Source organism: Mytilus californianus, unplaced genomic scaffold (genome assembly GCF_021869535.1).
Source record: "Mytilus californianus isolate M0D057914Y unplaced genomic scaffold, xbMytCali1.0.p SCAF_3, whole genome shotgun sequence".
NCBI classification, from domain to species: domain Eukaryota; kingdom Metazoa; phylum Mollusca; class Bivalvia; order Mytilida; family Mytilidae; genus Mytilus; species Mytilus californianus.
In genome coordinates, this window is record NW_026262679.1 from 120,588,416 (window position 1) to 120,601,606 (window position 13,191).

Below are 13,191 nucleotides of genomic sequence, written 5' to 3' on the forward strand. Positions count from 1 at the left end.
TTGAGTTAAGCACGATCAAAATAATGAAGTTTATTTATTTTCAGTTTATAAATAAGGTAAGTCTAAGAAAACAAAGATGGAAACTTCCCCGGGACCTGTCGACTGTAGGAGGATTGGACTCTTTTTGAACGTTTCGTCCGCGAGGGTATAAGCAGCCCAACTTTTTTTTTTTATCAGAGCGCCACCTGCTACTGAATCTGAAGACGGATGAGTCTTGTGTAAACGAAGCGCAAGTATGGCGTACCAAACTATAAGCCTAGTACCCGCTATGATGAGTTATCTCAACTACTGGATCGATGTCGCTGTTAATAAAGGTTTTTCCTCGAGAGTATCAGCAGCCCAGTATCCAGCATTTTTGTGTTGACATGACACATGATTTATTTTTTCAATTTTATCTAGCCTGTGACATTTTGTCTCGGAAGCATAACATATAGCTATCCTACATTCCGGTGTCGTTTTTTGTGTTGCCGTCTGTGGCGTCAACATTAAGGTTAAAGTTTATTTTAGAAATCAATAACACTTGGTAATCCTTCAAGGAATTTTCTAGGTTTTGTATGATCAAAAGACGATATCCAGATTCAGGCACTTGTCTCTGAAAACAAATAACATATATACCTTTAAAAAAAATTCAGAGACAAGTGGTTTGGGGAACAATCCGTCCGGGAGCCACTGCATTATTTTACCGGATTTTCGAAGGAAAAATCTGTTATTGGTTTGGGGATATACGGCGGGCAGGCGGGCGGGCGGCTGCCAAACAGTGTCCGTTCATTTACATGAAAACGCATTGGCGATTTTTTTTTCAAATTTAGATATGTTGTTTCCTGTGACTAAAGGAAGGTCAAGTTCAATTTTCACGATTGTAGCTTTTCTCGTTGTTGAGGTATATCCCTTTCCCAAGAATTCAATTTTTGATGAATTATTCCATTTCTGTACAAAGGGAAATAACTCATTTTTTAAAAGATTTTTAAAAGGCATTGTATTAATGATAAATGACATTTTGGATTTTTTTTTCTTTTCTTTGGTAAATTGTTTGAAGAATTTTGTGGTAGGTTTGTTTGTTATTCTGTATAAACTAATTTTCTGAATGCTATATATATATTTTTTTGTTTTGATGAAGTGAACTCCTTTAATTAGATAATAATCTATTTTTATTAAGAGATATATTTCATTACATTACATTGTGAAGATAAAGTTGTTGACATTGATAGATAAGTTGCAGATCTGTATTAGTTTGTGACAAATGAAAGAAAAAATATTTGGAACTATTAATTATATTTGATTATAATTTGATAATAGATATACATTGTGTAACATCATATCTAATTTAAGAGAGTTAAATCATATCTAATTTTAGAGAACTATGTTTGCTTTATTAGTTAAACCATATTTCTGTTCAAAGGGAAATAACTCAAACTTATTCCATGAACCAGTAATGATAAATTTAGTATATGGATTCTGTTCAATTAATTTTAGTCATTAGTTGTCAAATTTTCTTTATAACTATTTTCTTTAAGTCATGTGTGTTATGAATGTAGATGTCACAGTTGCTATGTGGTATTTTATTTTTGTTGTGTGTGTTAATGTTTAATTTTTACATGATCCTGTTTGTGATTCAGATTTGCAAAATATCATTTTCATTATTAATTAGATAATAATCTATTTTAAATATTCAATCTCAATCCAAATTCAGAGCTGTTTTTAAGCTTAAATGTTGTGTCCATACTTGCTCAACTCAACTGTTCAGGGTTCGACCTCTGCAGGAAATCCGGTTTGCTGTCACTCGACAGCCTCTTGTTTGTACGTTTTAAATGATGCATTTTAATGATATGTTCCAATTGTCGTAACTACAATCCCGTCCCCTTTTCCCCGAATGTGATATCGGATTAGACTTATCAGCGGGTTTGTACTAACATGAGCAACATGACGGGTGCCGCATGTGCAGCAGGATATTCTTACACTTCCGGTGGTATGAGTGCCAATGAGACAAATCTCCATCCAAGTCAAAATTTATAAAAGTAAACCATTATAGGTCACAGTACGGTCTTCAACACGGAGCCTTGGCTCACACCGAACAGTAAGCTATAAAGGACCCCAAAACTTACTAGTGTAAAACCATTCAAACGGGAAAACCAACGGTCTAATCTATATAAAAAACGAGAAACACTTATGAACCACATCAACAAACGACAACTACTGAACATCAGATTCCTGACTTAGGACAGGTGCATATGAACATATGAATGTTTTGTGAATATGCAAGCCCTGAAGTTTTCATAGATGATAAGTTTTATTTAAATGGCAGATTACCACGAACTATACGAAAATAAGATAAAAATTTACAAATTCATAATATATACAATGAACAAATCATGCCCTCAACTTTTCGACTAACTCAAATATAAAACAACACACCACAAAACTTATAGTGATATTATTATAAAGAATGTGCACAAAAATTAAAATGCATGGTTGAGATCTCACAAAACATGTTAAACCCCGCCGCATTTTTGCGCCTGTCCCAAGTCAGGAGCCTCTGGCCTTTGTTTGTCTTGTATGTTTTTTAATTTTAGTTCATTTATATGTTTTGGAGTTTAGTATGACGTCCATTTTCACTGAACTAGTACACATTTTTATTTAGGGGCCAGCTGAGGACCACCTCTGGGTGCGGGATTTTCTCGCTGCGTTAAAGACCCATTGAGGGCCTTCGGCTGTTATCTGCTCTTTGGCCGGGTTGTTGTCTCTTTGACATATTCTCATATCCATTCTCATCTTTATTAGAGTAAGGTAACTTCAAGGTTGATTGATTGTTAATTACATAAAGTCTAGTGGCGAATATTTAATACATATTCAGGACGATGAGTGAGGTAGGGTAAACCTTTCAACTCTGATGAACCTGATAATAATGCATATATTGATTTCACATTTTTTCAGGGCCCTTTTAAAGCTAATTTTATAGTTATGGTTATTGTTCATTGTTAAAGACCATACGTTCATCGCGCTCTTTGGTCTTTAGTGGATAAGGATAGTTGTCTTATTGGAAAACATTCCACATCTGCTTGTTTTGACAAAGTAAAAAACTACAGTACAGTTAATTGCAGGGATTGTTGCTGGTGCTGTGTGGATGCAGTAGAATGTATCTGCGTGCTTGAGGTGTATACCTTTAATTTGTAAGTTATGAGTTGTTTGCTTGTGAGAGTTCTCTCAAATGTTGCACTGACCCAGGTAAGTGGACGGTTGAGCGCTCACTCGCATGTTTAACTCATGATGATGAGAGTTTTTAACGACCTTGACTGGCTATACAGCCCTGGCACGGTCGGTGTTTAACTCACAACATTATATTCAGATGTTGTTGTTTGTTGTTTGTTTATTTGTTTTTCGTTTATGGTTTTGTCATAAATCAGGCCGTTGTTGTTTCCGTTTGAATTGCTTTCACATTTTTTTCAATTCGGGGCCATTTATAGCTGAATATACGTATGTATGTATTTTGATAATTATTGAAGGCCATTTTGGACTCTGTTGGATAGTTTGTCGCATTGACAATCATACCGCGTCTCCGTATTTTATATTAATTAATAAATTTTAGAAAAACAGTGCTTTGTAATTAAGAAGAGTGAACATAGTAACATTAGTTATGCAACTCCTACCATTGCAAACGTTAACATTTAAGGATATAAATCTGGTGATCATGATTGATATAAAACGATGCTAATCTAATGCATACAGTACAACGCATGTTTCAACACAGTCTTCGTCGAATCATGCGCTTTTAAATCCCAACAATGCTCTCAAATAATCAGGAGGCAATACCAAAACAGACTTACAAAGAATGAACTATAAATATCTTATGACATTCAAATTTGAGAGAGTTTTTTTATTTGATCCTTTGATATAAGGCATTGAGTATTTTATTGAGTTTTGTTGTGATCTTTCTGCTATGTCCATTAAAGTTTTGCTGTCGGTGTCAAATTTGTTATAGTCTCTCTTGAATATTTTAATAGTTTTTTCAAAACTCGAAGCAATTTATAGAGCTTGGCATACAGTGTTGTCCCTTGAAGATCGTATGTTGACTTCTAGGTGTGAATTTTCAACAATCTTTGTTGTTGTATTGCTGTCAATGATGATTATCATATTTATGCATATGTGTAACTCGCCGTTTTAGAATCTAATGCATTCTAGGTTATATTTTCAAAAGTGTACACCAAAGCGTCGTGATTGCTTAAAAACGTCCTATACAATTGAAGTTCAACCAATGACATGAGGTTATTTTCATTTTTGGGTACGAACAATGAAATTACCCATAGTCCTTAGATTCTGAAACGGTCAATTGGAATATTTGTTCTGTTTAAAGGATCATCGGCTATAACTCATCATATTGAATTACCCGTGACAACAGATTCTAAAGTCAACTTTAAATCCACCAGTATTTACAGAGGATCTGCATTACCAAGTTTAACCCAAGTTCATGGTATAATTATGAATATATAAGTAACTTATATAACTTAGGAGGCAAATATTCTAAACATTTGAGAATTCCTTTCTTAGTCTGAGATACATTATCAACACTAAACATATGAAATTGAATAAAAGAGAATTAGTTTTTGGTGCTATTAAATATGATTTAAAAATTTTCCTTTAATTTAGATCTTACATTTTTTCATAAAATTGACAAACATTGACCATTCACCTAATATTTTACATATATTCAATCCCAGTAGGACTTTTAAATAAGGCACGTTAGATCCAACAAAGTATTATACAAAAAAAAGTCGACGGTGAGCACTAATAAAAAAGAAATCTATAAAAAAAGTGAGACAGATTTCTTTAACTAAATATTTTTTTTTTAAATTTACTATCAACTATCCAATAGTATATTAAATTCCAAGACCGGTATTTTCTAACAAGAAATACCAAAAGAGGTAAACAAAATGTTACAAAGAGCTGCCTCAGCCTAGATCAGTATCGTAATAATGTAAAATTCCATTAAAAACTCAAAACCAATTGTCACCTTGTAAGATATAACAAAATGTCTTGGTCTATTTAAAGGGTGTTTTTAAGATAGTGTATACCAGACCAATTTTGTTTTAAATAATTTGTCAGTCATATAGTTCGACAAAATTCCAGGCGCTTAGGGGTATGGAACCACTTTTTCCCTTTTTTTCTTCTTCGATGTTTAGGATTTTTTTAAACTACTAAATAATATCAAAAACACTGGAAATTTTGAAAGGGAAGAGTGGTTAATGTCCCAATCGCCTGTGGATAAAAAACGTTATTATTATGTATTCTCTTGAAGCATTACTGATGATAGTAGCTTGGATATTATTTACTGGATTGGCCACTATTATAGCCAGATATTTCAAATCTAGCTTTGGTGAAAAGATGGCATTTGGAGCAAAAATATGGTTCCAGGTAAGAATTCAATACAGTTCAACCGAGATAGAGAGATAGTGAGAGTTTGTGTGCGTTCTCGACGTTTGATAGACATTTTTTGATAGGAATTACTCTATATACGAGGGACGAAATATATTTTAAAAATAATGAACATTAAATAGCATTGTCTTAATTAAATTTTATTTTTAAGATAGTCTGTTTATTTAATATGTTTGTTCGATGTGTTATTATTTTTTTTCGTAAAATTTTCAACATTTCACAGTCTTACATAAAATTGATTTTAACTATCCAGCCAGTAATGGCAATATAATCCAATCTAATCTAAATGGCTTATTTCATTACTGTTTTATAATCCATTCTTTTTTATTTTGTCTAGACACACAGAGCGGCAGCCGTAATATCGGCAGTTATTACAGCCATTTCGTTTATAATTATTTTTGTCAAAGTTGACGGCCTTACGGAGGTAAATATGGTGTTTTATTTCTATTTGCTGAAAGGCCAAGCTGAGGTATAAGCAACATTATGCGTCCGTCTGAAATCACTCAGCTGTGCATTAGTGGAACGAAGTTTGACCACAACTCTTAAACTTCGGCTTGAAAGTTTACAAATTGAACCCGTAAGAAACACGTTCTGCTGCAAACAAACAAACGTCCTCCTTTAAAGTGAGTAATTTCAGAATGATGTCAACTTTTATTTGCCAAAATATTTTAAAATCCCTACTTAGATTAGACATGTAATAATTAACAATGAATTTAACAAATAGAATGTGAAAACACATTTCTGTAAGATTCACTTTAGATTTTATGTTTGTTGATCCGGTTTGACATCCATGTTGGACACAACTACTATCATAACGTGGGATATAAAAATAAGGAGATGTGGTATGATTGCCAATGAAACAGCTATCCATCAGAGTTCAAATGAAGTGGATGTAAGCAATTATAGACGACTGTACCGCTTTCAATAATGAGACAAACCCATACCGTATAGTCGGCTACAAAAAGGCCGGACATGAAAAATATGAAACAATTCAATTGAGAACTAAAACTAAATGCCTAACTTATAACAAAACAATTTACGAAAAACAAATATGAAATGTTTCAGATAGCATAATGTTAAAATCAATATATAAAAAATACTTCTATAATTTTAAAAATTAGTGTTTTTAATATCATTGACCTCCCTGATTGTCTTTCAAATCCTACCTACCCATCTTTGTAAACTCACAACTAGTGCATTGTTTAGATACAAATGTCAATAAGCATTATTTATATTTATAAAAACGATTGGTTAGTAGATTTTTTTATGTGCACATTGGCATGTCAGTTAGCGCCTAACAAGATATCATGACCCTCTACATCAGGCACAAGGATGACATAAAAAAAAATATAAAGAAGATGTGGTATGATTGTCATCAAGCCAACAACTTAGCAACGACCAATGAACAAGGAACTTCTTCAGTTATTTTACAGATGCCTCAGAAGTAATTTCTTTTGTTTGAGATGAGGTATTCAAAACATAAACACACATACATGTATGTATTTATCAATGCATGTTCATTCAAATTGCTTTTACTTTATACCTTTTTAACCGGATTTTCGAAGGAAAAATCGGTTATTGATTTGGGGATGTACGCTGGGCAGGCGGGCGGCTGCCATCAGTGTCCGTTCATTAACATGAAAACGCTTTGACGATTTTTTTTCAAATTTAGATATGTTGTTTCCTGTCTGTGACTAAATGAAGGTCAAGTTAAATTTTCACGATTTTAGTTTTTCTCGTTCTTGAGTTATATCCCTTTCGAATAGTCAAAAGTGGTACTTATTATGTGATTCAGTTATTTCCCTTTGAACAGAAATGGTCAATTATATATATAAAGTCTGATTACACTTACAGATAAGTTTTATAGACTTTTAAACATTGTATTAATGATAAATGACGTTTTGGATTTTTCTTCTTCTTTTCTTTGGTAAATTGTTTGAAGAATTTTGTGGTAGGTTTGTTTGTTATTCTGTATAAACTAATTTTCTGAATGCTATATATACATTTTTTTTCTATGAAGTGAACTCCTTTAACAGCTAAGCTTATATTTTCTATTAACAAACATATATTTAGTCCTATAATATAAGACTTCGGAGTTTCATATCATTTACATTCAACGTTTTTTATCGGATATTTTTTTTTTACTATCAATGTTGAAACCCTTGATAGTAAAAAAAAAATATCCGATAAAAAACGTTGAATGTAAATGATATGAAACTCCGAAGTCTTATATTATAGGACTAACATATATTAAGATTTTTGATTTTGGGCCCAGTTTTCAAGTTGGTCCAAATCGGGGTCCAAAATGAAATTTTGTTTGATTTCAACATAAATTGAATAAATATAGGGTTCTTTGAAATGCTGAATCTAAACCGGTATTAATTTTCATTATTAATTAGATAATAGCACACTGAGGTCCAAAGGGCCCTAAATTAAAATTTTGTTTAATTTCACCAAAAATTGAATTCTTGGGGTTCTTTGATATGCTGATTCTAACAATGCTTTAGTGGTTAAATCATATCTAATTTAATTGATTATAATTTGAAAATGGATACAAATGTATAACATCATATCTAATTTTAGAGAACTATTTTTTAGTGGTTAAATCATATCTAATTTTAGAGAACTATTTGTTTATCATTTATTCAGTTTGAGTTATTTCCCTTTGAACAGAAAATTAATAAGTATATGGATAAAATTAAACTGTGTTTCATTTCAACATAAATTAAATATATATAGGTTATTTCAAATGATGAATCTAAACCTGTATTAAATATTTGATTTTTGGGCCCAGTTTTCAAGTTGGTCCAAATCAGGGTCCAAAATTAAACTTTGTTTGATAATGATTTCAACAAAAATTGAATTTATGGGGTTCTTTGAAATGCTGAATCTAACCATGTATTTAGAGATTTTGTATTTTGGGCTCCATTATCAAATTGGTCCACATAGAGGTCCAAAGGGTCCTAAATTAAACTTTGTTTGATTTCATCAAAAATTGAATTCTTGGTGTTCTTTGTTATGCTGATTCTTACAATGTACTTAGATTTTGGATATTGGACCATAATAGGTAAATGTCCAATTTCAAATTTTTCAGTTCTTTGACCACATTCATTTTGTGTCACAAACCTATGCTGTGTCAAATATTCAATCACAATCCAAATTCAGAGCTGTTTTAAGCTAACATGTAGTGTCGATACTTGCTCAACTGTTCAGGGTCCGACCTCTGCAGAAAATCCGGTTTGCTGTCACTCTGACAGTCTCTTGTTTTTTGTTTAAAATAATGTCTCATCCATAGTGTACTGTCGCTCTGGACATGTATGGAATATTTGCCACAGGACGTACATCGAACAACAGCCAGTCAATCAAGTAATCAATTATTCATATTGTACTATACTCTGTGAGCACATTAAATAAGAAATAAATTTCTATTTTTTCCTTCCCATTGTTGCCGATACTACATACATACACCACTGTGGGTTTTTTTTTATCAAAGGAAGAAAAGTCAGATTTTTTATCATTTAGGTAGCAGAAGCTCATGCCTATGTTGGTATTGTTTTAATGTCGGTTACTACTTTGCAAGTTTTTGGTGGACTATTGAGACCTGGTCCAGATTCAAAGATGAGACCGCTATTTAACTGGGGTCATTGGTTAGTGGGGAAAACTGCACACATTTTAGCAGGTTTGTAAGAAGTATAAAAATATGATAAAATAAAAGTTTTGAATCAACAGGACAATGCTAACATATGCCCTACCCACTCCAAAAGGGGAATCATAACAGAAAGATATGACACCTGTAGACATTGGACAAAACATAAACTAAAGTTCAAACAGCATGAACTCTCACATCTATTAGGTTTCTTATATCTCTAGATCTATTTTGAAAGAAAGGCGGAAGATACCAAATGGCTAATCAAACTTATAAGTGGACAACAAACTTAAAACAACATTGCAAAAATATAAATGAAACGCGACCAAAAGACAAACAACAGTTTACAAAACACAACATAAAAGAAATAAAGACTGAGCGACACGAACACCATCAATAACCGGTTAAAGCTTTACTGTACGTTTTCGCTGTTCCTGACAATTACCCAAATAATAACGTAATTATGGACTATATATTTATAAAATGAGGCTTTTGTATCTTTGTAGCTGTATCAATATTTCTGGCTTTTACCATTGAGTTGATACCAAAGACACAAAGTACTTTTGGAGTAGTCATTGCAAGCATATGGGTGGTCTGTCAGGTTCTATGGGAGCTGTTTTATGAGATGAGAAGACGGAGAAGAGGTAACTGACAATAATTCAAAATTGATCATTCGGTTAAACAAAATTTCACGGAATTACGGCCTTGAACTTTATTTAAATTGTATTTGTCCGAACATTTTTAAAAGCCATCAGATCTAGCATTGATTTTGGGGTTCTGACTTTTAGATCGGGTTTGCGATTGTTTCCGGTTGTCTGGCTTTCACGTAAAGGCTGCAGACGTGGGCATTCGTGCATAATTGACAATTAAGCTGTATTTATTTCATTGTTTTCCAATATAAAAACATAACTCTAGGCTGAAAATAGGTTGAATAAAATTGTGGAATACACCTTTATAAACGAATGACAGCTCTTACGAATGCATCTTCATATTTCAAACTGAATGTATTTATCTATTTTTAGAATCACAAGAGACGAAAGAGAAGTCAACTTTACAGAAAGCTGATATGATTTTACTGGTTGTTTATGTTATCAATATGTTGATTGTGTTGACTGTATCCATTATGGCCATTTATTTCTTTTAAGTATGATTATACAACTTGACATGATGTGTAAATATGGTTTCATTTTATGTAAATCGACAAACTTATACTTTGAGTCAAATAATGCTGATTCTGCATTATATCATTTCGTCCTCAAAAAGTTTGATGAGATTTTTAATACATGATTTTATACTTTGTTTGTATTATGTTATATGATAAAGCAACACAATATAATACTTAGACACAGCAACAGCATAGTTTTATTTCCCAAGAATTATATAGGTGGGTCATAACGTATATTTCAGGATTCAAATGTTTGGTTAAAGTGTAGATTGAGATATAATATACCCTGCTACTAAATCGACACGCTGAGCTAGCTTACTGGTAACATTCCATAGGAAGATTTATATCCCTTTTCTAAACTCGAATCGACTAGTCTCTCCTCTTACTACTGAATGCTACTAAATACCAAATGATTTTAAAGTTTTTTGGTTAACACAGCCATGGATTGAATCCATAAACGAGATCACCACTTTCATCAGTTAGACTTAATAAATTATACGCCAAGTTCAACAGTAGCAATTAATGGATTATTTTGATATCTCAGTTTCAAATCTAATTGATGTCCTTGACATTATATACCCAAATATATATGTTTTGGCGACACACCCAGTCTCGCTTCTTTTGGAGTTTTGTGCGATTCCCTCAGTTTATGTGTGTTGTCCTGATTTGTCTCTTCCTTATCGATTTACGAGATTTGGACATTGGTAAACTGCTGTCATCTTAATTTGTCTTATACTTATTAGTTGGGAATCTGGGTGAACTAAAAATTTATGACAGTTGTTATAATTTTCAGTTCTAGGGCTTGTGATAAGTAAGTAATTTCAAGGTACAATCAAATTCAGTTAAACCACATGTATGTAGAGTCATTAACAACATATATTGATCTTACTTTGAATCACTGATCAATTGATATGCTACAAGAATAAATGTTTGTCCTGTAAAAGTCAAAACCAAACAGGAAATCCCAAAGTTTCTAACTTCAAACCAAAAAACACGGCGAAAAGAATGCCAAAAACCATCAACAATTTTATATTTACTTGTCAATATGGCAACCACATCCCAAACACTTCAAATCAAAGGATATATGCTTGAACAAAAAAAACAAAAAGATCAAATTCTAAAGTGAAGAGCTTTTTTGTATTCTACGTAGATTTCTAATTTCACCTCCAAAGAAAACACCCGGAGCCCCTACAACCGGTGTCAAGATTTCAATTACAGGGGAGCTTTTTCATCAACAATGTTTTAATGAAATTATAAAAAAACAAAATCAACTTGAGTCATTTTTTCTTAGGAAGTTGCAACAGAAGTATTTGTACAATGTACAAATTCATCCGCCAAGAATAAATTTACTTAAAATCATGGCAACTCTGATTTCTGAGCAACAAGTATGTTTTGGAGGGGGATACTTAAATGGTTAACATACTGTGCTGATCTTATACGGGTTAGTCAACAGTAACCTTGAGATAAAAGAGAACTCATATTTATACGACAATGAGAGAAAGACAGCCATAGTCCAAAACATGAACTAATTTAAAGATTATAAGCAAAACCAATCCCATCAAAAATTGGTTGTAAGATCATACTAAAACGTACACAGTACTCGTACTACTAGTGGAAAGTGGGAGGAGCTATCAAGATGGCCATAAAAACAGACAACACCAGTGCCATAAAGATAGACAACACGAAAAACAGACAACACCAGGGCCATAAAGATAAACAACACGAAAAACAGACAACACCAGGGCCATAAAGATAAACAACTCGAATCCCATGTACAACAAATTTGGCGTGAACACAGGTGCGCCTGCTCCACTAGTAACATCCGCCGTATTATTCCTGTTAAAATACGCTGATGAGTCTTGTATGGTGATAATGCATCACATCATAGCGGAAAGAGCAATCTCTCTTATCTAACCGTAAAACTTCACTAAATGCATAAACCCTCGTAAAGATAAATTCTCATCTCTAACCCTAAAACTTGACTGAATATGAAAGTTTGAAATTGAAACAAGTTTTTTTTTTATCAATGATGAACATATATAACTGTTATCGATAGAAACGGAGATCGACATATAAAATAGCACAAAATACTACACCGAAAAGTAAAGCAAAAACATTACGAACCCCTTTAAAACAAAACTAGGGGTTAACTCAGGTGCTTCGGAAGGATAAGCAATTCCTGATTCACTAGCGGCACCCGTCGTGTTAATCATTGCATGCAAGTAAAATACGGTGAATAGTCACAATCGAGAAAAAGATGACGATATTGTGGTTACGACAAAAACATGTCCGTTATTATCTGTCAAACAGATATTTTATTACGGTCAAACAAATCATGATTGTTGATAAATTTTTCGAAGGGATGATTTCAACTTTACCACTGGGAACCCTTGGTTTAATGACTTCTCTGTAAGTAGTAACTCTCTGTCAAGGAAATCATGATAGAATAAGCAAGCCCTAGAACATCGCATCAACTGGGAGATATATACTGTATATACAGGCACTGGTGGAATGTTGCTACACAGAAATCATCTCTTTTGTTGTAAAGTTTTGTTCTCAAACAACCCTCATTGTCAGTTTCTAGATATAAGTCAAGATATGAAACAGTCTTATAACTGTATCTTTGGTACACATATTCTTTATTTCATGTTCCTCATGACGAGAAAAATCCGGAGATAAGACGTATTTGGAAATACTAGTAGTTATTGACGAGAAAATGAAGACAGCATTGTGACTACAACAAATGGAATACACCAGTTGTCATCTGTGACAGGTATATCCTGTATAAGTCCACCAAGTCATGAAGATGTCCGTACAAAGTCATCACCTGTGACATGGAAATCATGTATAAGTCAACCAAGTCATGATGATGTCCGTACACCTGTGGTCACCTGTGACAAGGATATCCTGTATAAGTCAACCAAGTCCTGATGACGTCCGTACACCAGTGGTC

At 33.0% G+C, this 13,191-nt stretch overlaps 1 protein-coding gene across 1 annotated transcript in view; it reads left to right on the top strand.

Annotated features, from left to right (window-relative positions):
• The window catches only part of LOC127735983 (putative ferric-chelate reductase 1), a 32,507-nt gene extending 22,137 nt beyond the window's left edge, over window positions 1–10,370 (top strand). Inside the window, exons 9-14 of the mRNA XM_052246478.1 lie at window positions 4,349–4,465; window positions 5,291–5,406; window positions 5,765–5,851; window positions 8,950–9,106; window positions 9,580–9,717; window positions 10,096–10,370. Of these exons, the coding sequence (XP_052102438.1) occupies window positions 4,349–4,465; window positions 5,291–5,406; window positions 5,765–5,851; window positions 8,950–9,106; window positions 9,580–9,717; window positions 10,096–10,217 (737 nt within the window). The 3' untranslated portion in view covers window positions 10,218–10,370. The remainder of the gene's footprint in view (window positions 1–4,348; window positions 4,466–5,290; window positions 5,407–5,764; window positions 5,852–8,949; window positions 9,107–9,579; window positions 9,718–10,095) is intronic.
• The last annotated feature ends 2,821 nt before the right edge of the window (window positions 10,371–13,191 follow it).